The following is a 15,924-nucleotide window of genomic DNA, read 5'->3' as shown; positions in this document are numbered from 1 at the left end:
TATAACATCGATTATATAACTGATTTAACTGATTAATAGGAATAGAAAACACTAATTGTCATTTGCAACAAAATGGAACAAGGGAATGTGAGCTTTTTTTTGCAGTGTTATTTTGTGTGTTTGTGTAATTGAGGCGAGATGAGACCATGCGCCTCCCTGAAGACTTTCTGACTTCTACTGTGGCCTGCAATTCTTCAGATGCTGCAAAACAGATTTTATTGATTTTCACTCACTCATTTCTAATATGCAAATGTACTGAAAACTCCAGAAACGGTTTACAGCTTTCTCCACCCATACATCAGGTCCTATACTGGCTGTTCAAGTGAAGTGTGAAATTATCATGAGTGGAATTTATGAAAATACTTTCTAACCTCTGAATTTCCTTACCATAAATTGTCCAAAAGTCTTGCTTAAAAATAAAGAAACTATCTTTGCAAGTCCAAAAGACATCATGATAATCCTAACCAGTTTTCTTGTTCAGAGATATTGATTGTAATGTCTTATCCGTATGTTATTATCAAATTACTCTGATCATCAAACTAACACTAATTCATTTCCTGCTAGGTGGTTTTCTGATCGCACACACTAATAAAGGGTTATGTCTGAGCACACAAAATAGTGTGGTGGTCCTGAGGAAGTGTGATGAGAGCAACCCATATCAGCAATGGATCTGGACCAGCACCATGAGACTCAATCACACACTTGTGTCCAGATGTCTGTGGGTCAGTCAGAGCACCACTATCCCGAAACACACTCGCTTGGTCAAACTCAGGGACTGCGATACTGCACCGGCATGGAAATGCTACAACCAACGAGGAATCTTTGGTTTGGCAGAGATGCCGATGTTCCTGAAAAAACAGGGTGAACGGGCTGTTGTCTGCTCTGAGAAAAGGTATTCAAACTGGTCCATGATCACGATGGACTCTGAGGGGAGACGCGTGTCCAAGTCACTCTGCCCTGCCTCAGGTCAGCTGACTCTCTAACCATCACATAAATGTTCAGCTACATCTGTTTACATGTGTCTTGGCAATTAACATTTGGGTTGATTTGATTGGCATTAGTGAATAGGCATACAATATAATCCAGTACAGTAAAGAAATGTTAGACTATATGTACGGTTATCTGTCAAGATTTAAAACATTAGTAGAAAAATATGTCTCAGACACATAGTCTAATTGGTCTAATACTTATTCCAAAAAAGAAACATATTTGATACATATGTTATGCAATCATTTCAAATTACTGTAGTTAGTTTCAGTATGGCTCGTAATGTCAGGATCAGTTACGAAGCTCTGATCTTAACTAAAAATCATCAGTAAGAGATTAAGCTGAATTGACTGAGCACAGGTAAAATATCAAGGAGTGATGCATCATTGAGGTTACAGTACCTTAATGAATGTACAATATACAAGCATTATAATCTATTTATTTATTCTGTCCAGGGTGGGAATTCATATTATTATACCACATCTGGTTTTCAACAAGTTTATTGGAAAAAAAAATCTGCCTCTCCCTACATTTTTCCAAAACTTCAAAACTGTGCCTGTAGGCCTATGTACAATTCACTGCAGTTTGCAGATGAAATTAACATTTGTGGCAGTAAAACACCAACAACTTTGTTGGAGCCACTTTTAGCGTCAATTCCTGGTTATTTCACTGAAAGTGTTGTGAAACACACAAGAAGCAACATGATATTATTTTGTAGAAATGTTGTGACTTCCAAGTTTTCCAGGTGAGCCTGGGTTGCCAATTTTGCCCCATTATAAAGCACTCATGATAAAAAAAGTCATTAAAAAAAAAGCACAACAGTTTATTTTTGAAATGCACCTGTAGTGAAAACACATCATGCTGTATAACGTCAGTCTTTTCATTTTCTACAGACCCGTCCACAGTTTCAACAATGACACAGTTTCCAGTGAAACAGGTTTCAGTCATTTCCACAGGGGAAATGACCACTCTAACAGTCCCTGACATTACTCAAAGCAGAGCGGTGACCCACCTCAGTAACACAGCCAGAAGCAGAACTAAACGCACTGCTACCACTGGCCTTGGTGATCTGACAACGTTTACTGCTGAAGCAAACTTTAATGAGAACTACACTCAAACGCTTGAGACTGAATCACTCTACGAGATGAGTGATGTTACAGATGTGTCCCCGAGCAGTCTGATGGTAAAGAGAACTCCTCATGTTCCTCAGAATTTCACCCAGAACAGAGCTGAGATGACAGAGATGACCTCAGATGTTACGGAGCAGACCCATAACCCTCTGACTTCTCAGACAGAGTCAACTATCTCCACAACAGATGCTGAGTCTTCAGTTTCTTTGAATGTGAGCACTGAAACTCAGACCGCTTTAGTCTTTCATACAGGACCGTCTGAAGCTAACAGCAGTGACGTAGATCCTATACTGACTGAGAGTTCAACCAGAAGTTTCCCAGTGTCAAACACAGATGGGGCATGGACAAATGCCAAAACCAAAAGCTCCACCACGACAAAGATCATCAAAGATGTTCAGACTATGTTGCCATTTAAAACCAGAACGACCCGAGCAATCACTAAAGTTCTTCCTAATACAGATACTAGAGCTGTAGAGAATACAGCCACCAGTTCAGCTAAAACTAGAGCAGGTGCAACAGCCACCCTTACAGCCCTGTACACATCTACACCTGGCCCGCATACAGACGTGTTCACATCCACTACTTACACAACTACACTGGCTCCAGCTACTACTGTAGAAACAACCACCACCACTGCTGCTCTGAGCACAAGAAACACACCTCCATCCACCATCACTCCCACCATGGCTTCCACAGCAAAGGTGAGCAATCAAATGTCACCTATATTCTCACAGGTCTCACAAGCTTTTCTATGGTATATCTGTTTAGTATTGCCTAATGCCTAACCAAATGTTGGCCAAAACATTTACAAGCTCTAATTTGGATGGCTGGTTACTACATAACTTCAGATATTTTCTTGTACCTGTAAGAAACTGCAGCACAATCAATGCTGCCGTTCACACGAGTCACGTCAGTGCACCTCCCAACATGTTTACATTAAAGTATGCATTTGGCTTGCAGTTTTATCCCAAATGACTTACAATGCATTCATTTGCACTTCATCAGTTCATGTATTCCCTGGGAATCGAACCCTTGGCCTTAGCATTGCATCACCATGCTGCACTGTTTAAACCACTAATATTACGAAATTACAGTGGACACATAACATCAGCCGCTCAGTCTCAAGTACGACATAGTTAATTTATGACAAATACTTGGGGCTTTGCAAATATTTGATATAAATCATAGTGCACATTGTCAATTTTTTTTTTTTTTTATATATATACTACTGGTCAATTTCAGTTTCTCTTTGACTTTATGTTGTATATTTGTTGTTTGTAGTTTATAACGACGGAGGCTGCCACGTGTCTGGTGAATGTGACTGCAAAGAGCATTAATATGGATTATTGTGTGTTTAATTTCACAACACCTGGAAAATCCTGTAACTTCATTCTGACTGATGATTCAAACTCCACAAGATGTTCTGAAGATATCAAGAGGCCCAACCATTATACATGCCTGATGATGGGTTTGACTCCGGGTGCCACCTATTTGTTTGGAATAATGTCTCAGAAAAATGGCATACGCTTAAACATTACAGTTCAAACTGGTAAGTCCTCTTACATCTCTTCATAGCTTTAGTCTTCTGAATCTGAATCTTTGAACAGAAGTTTCATGAACCAGAGGAGGGCTCATGTTCTCTATTTAAAGTGCTTTAAATCTCTACTTGATTTTCACAGTAGCATGCAGTGATTTATGGTTGTTTGTACTGCTCTTCTTGTTCACATTGATATGGTGGAACACACTTCGTTCTCACATATTTGATAAAGCACCTAAAACATATAGGAACAATAACATAAACCAAATTGACCTCATAGTTCTTAGTAAAGAAATTATGGTCGATTACTGTATACTACAAGTAAACTAATAACAGGTCCATTCTCAAAAAAATTATGTTTTTCAATAAAATTGCATAATACTTCATGTAGGCATTTCTTATAGTTGTCTGTCAGTGTCTTACATTGACTAGGATCATTTTTTTGTCTATTGCTGATGAATGGATGACCTTAAGCACACGTATGGTCTTGTTTATAGCTTCTGGTTCATTTGCAAAAAGGTAAGTGTGAAAGCTAACCACACCAAACAACAACAACAACAACAACAAAAACAACATTGTATTTGTTCCAGACTAAAAAAGTGAACTAGCTGACTTTTCTGGTGTGAATACTCTCTCAGTTGAGTTTATGACAGGAACCACTGTTAGTGTTTGGCTTTTGCAAAACATGATGTTTGGAAATGTGGCCAAACAATTCAACCTTTGACTCATTTGTCCAGGACACATTGTTCCAGAATTCCTTTTCCACATGAAGGAAACCTTCAGTCATGCCTTGACATTGTTTTTCAAGACCAGAAGATTCCTCCTTGCTGTCCTGCCTCATAGAACAGATTTGTAAAGTTTCTAATGGTTAACTGGTGCACATTCACGTTGACTGTTGCTCTGAGGCTCTTGGAAGGAATCTTGATGGGATGAGCCCCATTATCACTGACCTGAATCCATGGAAAATACTTCCTCTTTTTTTTTTTTTACAAAATCTTTTTATTTATTTTTGAAATCTTGGCATGATGGTACCATGTACTTCAAAGCTTATGACCAAACAAGACCAATTTATTAAGGTTTATTTAATGTATGGCCCTCCTCTTTATTGAATTGTTGTTATTATTATTATTTTTTTGCAAATTAGCTCTATTAAAAATTTTAAAACCTGTGGATATACTGAATGTTTTATACATTCTGACAGCTCACATTTTACACCATTATTAAACCAAATTTACAGCGTAATAATTTGCGTAATAATAGTATACATGTAGGTCTACGGGAACAATATTCAGAGTTTGGGGAATGAAAGTGTAACAACCTGGAGAATAACTAATTATTAAGTATTTTGAAATTAAAGGGTTCCTATTCTAATATTATGTGATATGTATGACGTACAATGCTAAACAACAATCTTACATTTGGGAGCGATTTAGCAAGGTCATACACATTTTGTAATAATACATTGGCATTATATGAACATACAGGCCTAGGTTTTTTTAACCACATATTCTATTATTACAGGATACATTATGGAAATTACTGAACAACAAAACTGTAAATCTAGGGAAATTAGATAATTAGTTTCTGCTTTGATTTATAAATTACCATATAGTCTACTTACCTTACAGAAGTATTGAGTGGAGTAGAGTTGATCTCAGCTACGGGTCAGGCCAACACCTCTGTCAACAATTACATTCTTCTGATGTTTGCATTACACAGTATACCATTAAGGTGCAATGCATCTTAAAACAAGCTTACCTCTTTTAAGCTGATCAGGCAAAATAAAATAAATGATACAGCACTTCTTGGTGTACACATACACTCACCAGTCACTTTATTAGGGTACACTAGTTCAATTGCTTGGTAACACAAATTGCTAATCAGCCAATCACATGACAGCAGCTCAATGAATTTAGGCATCTAGATGTGGTGAAGACGACTTGCTTAAGTTCAAACCAAGCATCAGAATGGGGAAGAAAAGGGATTCCTGTTACTTTGACCAGGCTGGTCTGTGTATTTCAAAAACTGCTGATCTACCGGGATTTTCACGCACAACCATCTCTAGGGTTTACAGAGAATGGTCAGAAAAATTAAAAATATCCAGTGAGCAGCAGTTGTGTGGATGAAAATGCCTTGTTGATGTCGGGTCAGAGAAGAATGGGCAGACTGGTTAGAGATGATAGAAGGGCAACAGATGGTTGGGTCAGAATTTGGCTAGAAGAACATGAAAGCATGGATCCATCCTGCGGGAGATTCGCATCATGGATGTGCAGCCGACAAATCTGCAGCAACTGCATGATGCTATCATGTCAAAATGGACCAAAATCTCCGAGGGATGTTTCGAACACCTTGTTGAATCAATGCCACAAAGAATTAAAGAATTAGAATTAGGCTAGTAAGGATGTGTACTGTATCATGAAGCCCGTACGGAAGTCAAGTCAAGTCCACTTCCACAAGGAAGTGGCTTAAACTGTAATTCATCGACTGGTCACAAAAGGGAGTCAATCCCATAGAATCCCCATATTAAAATGCCCAAATTTACAGCAGAAGAAAAAAAAAGTTTACAGTTTGGTTATTATTTTAGTCTATATAGCTAATTTTGACCTTCATGACAACTGTAAGGGGTGAATTTTTGAACTCATACGTTTAAATTATATTAAGCCTTAAAGTTTAGCATAATTAAGGGTGTGGCCACTTGAGTGACAGGTGGATTGCCGCTGCTGTCACCATCATCAAGCTAGGTGGGTGTGGTTTGAGCAACAATCTCCTGCCTTTTTGCCCATTTCCTGGATGGTTTTTTATCCAATCTTCTCTAGCAACATTTCAGCTTGTTCAGTTACCAGTGTCATACCGAAACCTGAAGGTGCATGAACTTCATGCCATATCGTAATTACCATGATTACCAGATACCAACTTGTAAAAAGCATACATGTCCGCGTAGAACTTGTAATTACAATTAGTTTTCTGAGCTACAACTGAACACCTCAGATTCATTAGACACTATGTTTAGGCATTGATAGTGTGATAGTTCTGAGTCCGAGTCCAAGGGTGTGAACAGCTCCAAGTAGAATGTCACGTGATGTCATCTCGAAATCACAGTAAATACGATATGGTGATGCAGTATTACACGGTAAATTGTGGTCATCTTTATCAGATTTTTCAGACAGGGATAAAAGCTCAGGGTACAGGTTCATAAGTGGAGTAGGACCTTGATGAAATATGGTGGCGCTGTGTTCTGAACTTCCCTTTCCTGTATCCTTTTATTTGCTCATTTTACAGACTGTAACATATAGCGCTGAACCATACAATAACTGCAGTTCCCAATATGCACTTCAGCTTGAAATCAAGATAATCATTTCTTTAACGTTTACTGTGTAATATGTATTATGTGATATTGTTGCTGTGCTGGTGAGTGGTTCAGGCTCATGTGGTATTAACATGGAGAGCGTTGCTGCTGTGGTTTGTATGTCTAGGTTAAACCATCAGTGGAAAACGTCTCTACAGTATTGTGTGACAGAAAAATGTGTCTGGCAATCAGTCCCTTTTTGTTAACGAAATGAACATTGTCTAAGTAAGTTACACATTTTTTAAATGTTCTTTCACCAAACAGTTTGATAAGTCCAGCAGAGTGTCACAGTATGAGTTGAATCATCTCTGAGTTAATGTGAGCTCATTTAACACTGGTAAGGTCATCATGTTCCACAGGACACAGAAACACCTCTAACCAACAGCAGGTTTTTTTATCATTATTCCCAGGATATTTTCAGCTTGCCTCCTCCCTTCCTGGTTTACCAGACTATCCACCTACATATCCTGTCTTTTACTGCCTGTTACCCATGATGCACGCATATTTGTGCATTGTCACATTCTCACTCTTCAGTTGAGTGTTTTCAGGAAACTCTAATGTTGAGATTGTGAGATGATGGTGAATATATCACCACTGGCAAATGGGTTCATTCTGTCATTATTTAATCACCATCATGTCATTTCAAACCTATTTTTTTCCAAACCAAGTTTTTATTCCTTTATGTCACTAAATGTAATGGACTTCTGAACACAAAATGATTCCAATGTAAAAAGTTGAGTATATTTAATGATACGTTTGTCATTTGTGCAGCCCCTGCTCCCGTCACATCACTGACTCTCCAGAGCAATGGCAGTCAGGACTCTCTTAAAGCCACCTGGATTCCTGCTGTTGGATACATGGATTTCTACGAGCTCTCTCTGTCACCCTCCATCTCTTCAGCACGGGACCTTAGCCTACCTCCAAATACAACTCATTGGGATTTTAGCGGCTTGAGACCTGGAAAAGCTTATCAAGTTTTAGTGAAGACAAAGAGAGGAGAACTAACAGCTGAGACCCGGACAATAGGGAGAACAGGCAAGAACTATGACAAATCTACATCTTTGTACCTTATTTAATGCTAAAAGCCTTATTCACACCACACCAGTACAGTACGCCACTTCTCAGACATTCCAAGACCTGACAAACACCAATTCAACATGTTCAATAGGCAAAAACAAGTGCAGAACAATGCCAAATGATACTGACAGGGGTAAAATCAGACAAAATCTAATAAACAATGCCTGTTACTGTTTGTCTGTGCAGTGTGAATTGGTCTTAAATGGTACACATTAGTACCTTAAACTTACATATTATATATTATTATCTAACATGTACATACAAGTTAAGTCACCTTTATGCAGCTGCAGCCTGAAATTGAACTGCTGGTTTCTCCCAAGGTTTTTTTCTCCATTCTGTCACCGATGGAGTTTCGGTTCCTTGCCGCTGTCGCCTCTGGCTTGCTTAGTTGGGGCCACTTCATCTACAGCGATATCGTTGACTTGATTGCAAATAAATGCACAGACACTATTTAAACTGAACAGAGATGAATGATGACATCACAAAATTCAATGATGAACTGCCTTTAAAGCTGCGGTAGGGAACTTTTGACGCTCTAGCGGTTAATAAACAGAACTGCTTGCGTCTTGCGGAAGAACATCGTAGCCGGAACTACTTCTCTCTGTTTATGTCTATGAAGAATCACAAAGGTACTGGGTTACTCCGCCGCGGTACCCCCGAAGCAATCTAAAATAGTCCGAATATAAACACTTATTATAGGTGCACCCTAGTGATTCAGGACAAGCCAAAAACACGGTTTGGAAAATGGATTCATGGTGTACTCGCTTATTATATAAATTTTTCTACATTTTGAACACAAACAAAGTTACGGACCACAGCTCTGATTGGTTGTTTCTTACCGGGAGAGATGTATTTCTGTAAATGGCAATAGGACACTGGGAGGAGCCAGAGGAGCTTGATTTTTTCACAGATTATCTGTCTCATATTCTACTGTCAGGACATAATGACAGGTTTAACAAATATGTGATATTTGATATCCTTCTCACACTGTAGAGATACACTTGTCAATGACTTGATCACAAATTAAATATTTTTTTATGATCACCAAAATTGCACGTCACAGCTGTGGGACAGCAGTTTGCACCAATTCTGTAGAATGGTCCATATATGTATTTGAACAACACATGATTCATTGCCTTGTCAACCGATGGTTCATCGATACAAATAACCTGAGATGTGTCTTCATGAGCTCTTGTTGTGTCTGTTGCTCATCAGCACCAGGATCGGCGGCTCATCTCAAGCTGGAAGCCCTTAATGAGAAGACCCTGCGGTTGTCTTGGTCTCCTCCTGATGGCGACTGGGATTTCTACCGTATCCTGCTGTTCAATGGCTCTTCTTTGCTGATGAACCGGACGATTGAAAGGAATCTTGTGGAGTTCAGCTTCACTAACTGGACTCTGATTCCAGGCCATCTGTACAGAGCTGCTGTGAGTGTGGAGAGTGGATATCTGAGCTCAACCGCAGACTGCCAAGGGAGACTAGGTGTGTTACTGATCAACTCACTACTGTCATGAAACTTTCAACAGTAAAACAGAAACCAACATGAAGCAGCCTTCACAAAACACAAAGTGCCTGCTCTAGTAAAAGAGAAGTGCACTTAAAATGTATTGCATGTGCACTTTTACTGTACTTCAAAGATTTCTTTAAACACTTTACTTGCATAAAATTATATTAACAATGAAAAGCCACTTGAGTGTACTTACTGTAAAGAGAGACACTTGCATGACAATGATTCTCAACACACTTAAGCATTTTTTTAAACAGTGCACTTTGTATTCATGTCAGATTAAAATCAGACTCACTGTCCAGCTTGCTTCAGCACAGATGCTGGTGATTTTTAAGTGATCCCGAAAAGCTGGTTTAGCTGCTTCAGGTGTTTGGTTAGGGTTGAAGCTGAGCTCTGCAGGACAGTGGGTCTCCAGGAGCAGGACTGAAGACCTCTCTTTTGTGCACAATAAGACCAGGGACAGGGGACATTAGAGGCATGGGTAAATTGTGAGATATAAACACAGTTCTCTGTTTTTCTGCACCTGTCCATCAGCTCCCCGCTCTGTTCAGAGGCTGAATGTCCGTCACAGTACAGAGACCTCTCTGAGCGCTGTGTGGAACCATCCTATCGGTGAGTGGGACAACTACACCGTCCTGCTGAAGGATGAAGACACGACTGTGGACACACACACATTAGCCCATGATTCACAGGAATGCAACTTTAATAACCTGATGCCTGGACATACCTATATGATCACCGTGATGACCAATAGTGGAGATCTGAGTAGTTCGGCCCACATCACAGGAAGAACCAGTGAGTCATTCAGATGTCCAGTGCTGTGCTGCTGTGATGGTGGAACTGCTGGAATGACTAGAGTGTTAATTATCTTTTCTTAAAAGCAATCTCCAATAATATGTCTTTCTGAAGTAATCTTGTGTGTGTGGTCAGTCCCTGCACAGGTCACAAAGCTGCGGGTCAGCAACCAGGGCAGCACAGATGCTCTGCAGGTATGCTGGGACGGGGCAGCCGGTGAGGTGGATCTGTACCGAGTGCTCCTCATCCACGACAGCGTGGTCATGAAGAACGAAAGTGTGCCACCCAATGTCACCTCCTACCACTTCCAGGGATTGAGATCTGGTGCTTTGTACAGGACAGTAGTGACCACAGTGCACAGGGGTGACCTCTCACGCCAGACGGTGGCTGATGGACGCACAGGTAAAAGACCAAAAACAGAACATGAGGTGCTTGTTATGATACATACAAGGTATTTATTAAATAAGAGTAACAGATGAGAGTGAAGCTAGTATGCAAGAAAATGTCCTCATCCTCTGGCCATCCAAGATGGAGATGAGTTTATTTCTTCATCATATTTGGAGAAATGTGTCATCATCACTTGCTCATCAATGGATCGTCTGCAGTGAATGGGTGCCATCGTCCAAGCAGCTGATAAAAACATCACAATAATCCACAAGTAAACCACACCACTCCAGTCCATCAATTTCAGTTTGAGAAGCCAAAAGCTGCATGTCCATCATTTTTAACTTTAATCTGTCGCCTCTGGCTAAAATACAAGTCCAAATTCCCTAATAACAGTTCCTCCAGTTGAAAAGTCCATCTACTGTTGTCTCCCACATCAACATCCACCCACATATTTTTTTAAGGGCTGATTTGTTTTGGACTGTTTTGGCTTATAAACATGCTGAATCTGTGCAGATTTCTCTTTTTCACTGGATGACGTGTTATTAGGGACTATGGACTTGCATTTTAGTAATATTTTGAAGCTAATAACGTCTTTATGGATATGTTTATTACAAACATCCAGATTTCCGCTTCAGAATACGTTAGTTGATGGACTTGAGGCTTGTGGATTACTTGTCAATAAATTTTGTCAACTGTTTGAACTTAAAGGGGGGGTGAAATGCTCGTTTTCACTCAATATCCTGTTAATCTTGAGTACCTATAGAGTAGTACTGCATCCTTCATAACTCCAAAAAGTCTTTAGTTTTATTATATTCATAAGAGAAAGATAGTCTGTACCAATTTTTCCCGGAAAAACACAACCGGCTGGAGGCGTGACGTGTGGGCGGAGCTAAAGAATCACGAGCGCCAGTAGGCTTTTGCGTTGAGAGCGAAGCTGTGACAATACCGTGAGGACAAAACCAACCAAAACAAACCATGGCTAACAGTCAGATTCAGCGTATATTTATGATCCAGAATCAGATCCCGAGGCTCAAACTGAACGAGAGCAGCATCAGCAACGACTCGCTCCGAGCGGGGCTCGAACCCGGGTCTCCGGCATGGGAGGTGGACGCACTAACAAGGAGGCAGAGATATTTTAAGCAGTTTTACTCACCACCTGCGGTTCCAACACACGATCGTGACCCTTTTTCGTTGGGATTGCATCATCCTTAAGAAATAAATGATACACAAATCCGTCGTCAAACTGGGCCTTGTTTGTAAAACAAGCATCTTCGAAATGCAGGGAACAAACACAAACACTTGCACAACTCCGTTGATATTCTGTAAAAATAAACTCCATCCACTGGTCCCTTAATGCTATTTTTTCTTTGGTAATCTGTGCAGGGTTGTCTTGCCCTGGCAACCAAAAACACACCTTTTGTGACATTTGGCGACGCTCTCGCTCTGATCAGTGAAGTCTGTTGTGCTCTCAGTGCTCTGATCTACGGGAGTGCGCTCTTCCGGCAGAAGTGTGTCAGGACCCATATAAGGAAATTCCGCTCCATCTAACGTCACACAGAGCCATACTCGAAAAAAACTTTCCGAAACTTGCGACAAACCGGAAGGAGTATTTTTGGAACAGAAATACTCCTTCAAACGTACAACTTAATTTTTGAAACTTTGTCCATGTTTAGCATGGGAATCCAACTCTTTAACAGTGTAAAAAACTCAGTATGCATGAAATAGCATTTCACCCCCCCCCCCTTTAAGTATCTTCCGAGCTTTGTACAGTTTTTTTTATTTTATTTTTCCTTGAAAAATTTCTTAAGACTGTGCTTATACGATTAACACGCTGTCAAAAAACATGCAGTCGTCCCTGTGTAAGCTGTTTGATTAGAATCGTTTCTTCAGATTTTCTTCTGTGTTCTTTAAGGATGAAAAACAGTTATGCTCGACTTCACACACAATCTTATCTTGAGTTGGAAGAATGCTTCTGGAATGTTCAGGAAGTCTTGAATATGCCAAGTCAAGTCAAGTCACCTTTATTTATGAAGCGCTTTTAACAATACAGATTGTGTCAAAGCATCTTTACAGTATTAAATAGGAAAGTAGTGTATCAATAATGCAAAATGACAATAGTAAACAATACATTTTCAGTTAAAGGCAGTCCATCATTGAATCGGTGAGGTCATCATCCAGCTCAGTTCATGTAACTCCTCAATGACAACACTGCACATGGTTTCTTGAGTACGGGCGCATTTATTACCTTTCTCAGATGTGATGAAACACCGTGAAAACTACAGAACAGAGTAAACAGTGCAATTAGACACTCCATTTTGGCTTGCTAACACACAGTTGTAAAATAAAATTAGCTATCTCGTGGCAGCCTGTCACTTCAGAGGCCTTTAGGCGAATATCAATTTTTGCATTTTCTAGCTGTGTACATTGAACAGTATAATCAGCACAAAACAAATTCACAATTACAGTTATTATACATGTACAAAACAATTACCTTATGCAGCTGGATAGCTAGCCTTTGGAAGCTGCCTTTAATGTGGCTCTCGCTCTGAAATCTTGAGCATGTGAGGGCGTGTCTATTGTACCTGTGGCCGATTGAGAGTGAGGAGTCACATACTGATATGGGTTGATTAGGCCGGGGTCTGAGCCAGTCGGCCGGATCTACGAATACAAGAAAGAAAAGGAAGACAGTAAAGCAATGCAAAAAGACTTTACAGGAACAAACGCAAAACAGTGAAGAAGATCTCAGGCATCCAAAATATCGACCCATACGAGCTCCCTGCAGCGGAATGGCACAGAGACCTGAACAATTTACTTCCGTGCACACATATGGACATTGGGAATTATATTGTTTACGGTGTAAGTCACCTTGCATTCACACTGTTAATGGCTTTAATCTAACCAGGACATTTACATCTTGCAGTCACACATTTATTTATTTTTTCATTTTGGTCAAGAAGTGTCTGCTAAATGCAATGTAATTACAGCACACTAAAACGCATGTAAATAAACTTACTTTGGGCAGTACAACGCTGTTTTCACCACCAGGAGACTTGTAGATGGACTCAGCCACAACTGAAAGCCTTGTAACTTTCCAAATACTTGTGGCCCTTAAACTCCTGCATTGTGTAGTAACTTAGACCAAAAACAAGATAATTCATAATGTCCATATATGTGTGTGAAGGTAAATGGTCCGGGTCTCTGTGCCATTCTGCTGCAGGGAGCTCGTATGGGTCGATATACTGGATGGCTGAGAGCTTCTCCAAATACCACTGTTTTGCGCTTGGTGTAACCTAAAAAAACTGTATTCCATTGTTCCCAATATGTATTGTATGAGGGATTGGAGCAGTTTTTTTTAGGTAGCAGTGACTTCCAGGCATGGTTAAACCGTGTGGAATTGCGAAACCCTCCTCTACTACCGAGTTAACATGTAAACAATCATGTTTTGACACCAGGATCCTGCCAACATGGCAGTGACTGTGATATCGAGGGGAGGGGCTCTGTGCTATGACAACAACTCCTCACTCTCAATAGTCTCTCAAGCTCTCGTTAGATCTCGCAATACTAGCGGTAAAAACCAAAAGACAATAACTGGTGTAACTGTATAATGAAACATACTGCATCTTAAGGAAAAAAAAGACACATTTTATCCGTGTGAGTAATAATAATAATAATATTCAACAAAAATATTCCCTTTTTTTTCGGAACAAAAATCAATTTTATGCGTGAATCCTTTCAATGACACTTACAGTTCAGTTTGAATAGCATCTGTGCAATCAAGTCAACGATATTGCTGGATATTATGTGACCCCAACTAAGCAAGCCACAGGCGACAGTGGCAAGGAACCAAAACTCCATCGGTGACAGAATGGAGAAAAAAAACTTGGAAGAAACCAGGCTCAGTTGGGCCTCTGGCCAGATGAAACCAGCAGTTAAATTCCAGGCTTTAACAAGGTAACATTATGCAGAGGACTCATCTGGTTCCTGTGGTCTTTTCCTTATGACAGTTTAGGAGACAAGAGCTCATCTAGTCATCTCCATTTATGGCTGCAGAAGTGTAACGAAGAATGACTCGGTTGTGGGTTGGAATCCATGTTCAGAGCTTTATTAAGCACAACAGCACAAACAGAGGCAAATGGAGAGCAGATATCGTGGTCAGTAAGCAAGCCAAGGGTCGTATATAATAGCGTCAATCCAGATAGCAAACAAATCCAAATCAGCAATCCAAAAGACAAGGTCAAGGGCAGGCAAAAGACATACACAAGCAAACAATCCGTGACTATGAGAAACGATTTGTAGAGACAGGATAAACTGGCAATACTTCGCAACATATTGCACAAACAACATGGCTTATAACAGGTGTAGACAGGAAGTGATGAGAGAAGAAGCGACAGTGTTCAGTATTCGTGAGATGGCTCCCTCTGGTGGTTGGATGAATGAATAGTGGATGCAGATGTTACAGAATCCCTCCCTCTATGAACACCTCCAGGTGTTCTCCGAGGCCGTCCCCTTGGTCTGGGTGCAGGACGAGTAGGGTTTGCCTGGTGGAACTCCTGAGTCAACGATGGGTCTAGAATGTCCTTGGCAGCCACCCATGATCTCTCCTCTGGACCATAGCCTTCCCAGTCCACCAGGTATTGCAACCGGCCCCCATGACGCCTAGAATCCAGAATCTCCTTTACCAAGTACGCTGGAGCTCCATCAATGTCCAGTGGTGGAGGAGGTTCTCTCTCCTCAGTAGTGGGGCCGGAAGCAAGGTGGACCGGTTTCAACAGAGATACATGAAAAGAAGGAGAGATACGGTAATGAGCAGGAAGCTCAAGCCTGTAAGTTACTGGATTAATCTGCCGTAATATACGAAATGGGCATACATACCGTGGGCTGAGCTTCCTGCTGGGAAGCCGCAACCGTAGATCCTGAGTCGACAACCAGACCTTCTGACCCGGCTGATAGTTGGGATGGGGATGCCTCCTGCGGTCTGCCTTGATCCTCTGAGCTCTGATCGCCCTTTGCAGCCTCACATGGGCACTGTCCCACACACGTTCACTTCTTCTGACCCAATCGTCCACCATAGGCACTTCAAAAGGTTCCCCAGACCAAGGGAACATAGGAGGCTGATAACCTAGAACACACTTGAAGGGGGTGAGTCCTGTAGATGAAT

At 40.7% G+C, this 15,924-nt stretch overlaps 1 protein-coding gene across 1 annotated transcript in view; it reads left to right on the top strand.

Annotated features, from left to right (window-relative positions):
• LOC113067158 (tenascin-X-like) overlaps window positions 1-15,924 on the top strand; it is a 120,287-nt gene that overhangs the window by 481 nt on the left and 103,882 nt on the right. Inside the window, exons 2-8 of the mRNA XM_026239439.1 lie at window positions 565-966; window positions 1,881-2,818; window positions 3,399-3,666; window positions 7,772-8,035; window positions 9,293-9,559; window positions 10,119-10,379; window positions 10,515-10,781. Coding sequence (XP_026095224.1) covers window positions 565-966; window positions 1,881-2,818; window positions 3,399-3,666; window positions 7,772-8,035; window positions 9,293-9,559; window positions 10,119-10,379; window positions 10,515-10,781 — 2,667 coding nt within the window. The remainder of the gene's footprint in view (window positions 1-564; window positions 967-1,880; window positions 2,819-3,398; window positions 3,667-7,771; window positions 8,036-9,292; window positions 9,560-10,118; window positions 10,380-10,514; window positions 10,782-15,924) is intronic.

This window comes from Carassius auratus, chromosome 50 (genome assembly GCF_003368295.1).
Source record: "Carassius auratus strain Wakin chromosome 50, ASM336829v1, whole genome shotgun sequence".
NCBI lineage: Eukaryota > Metazoa > Chordata > Actinopteri > Cypriniformes > Cyprinidae > Carassius > Carassius auratus.
Note: the sequence above shows the minus strand (reverse complement) of the source record. Positions and strands in the feature narration are given on the sequence as shown.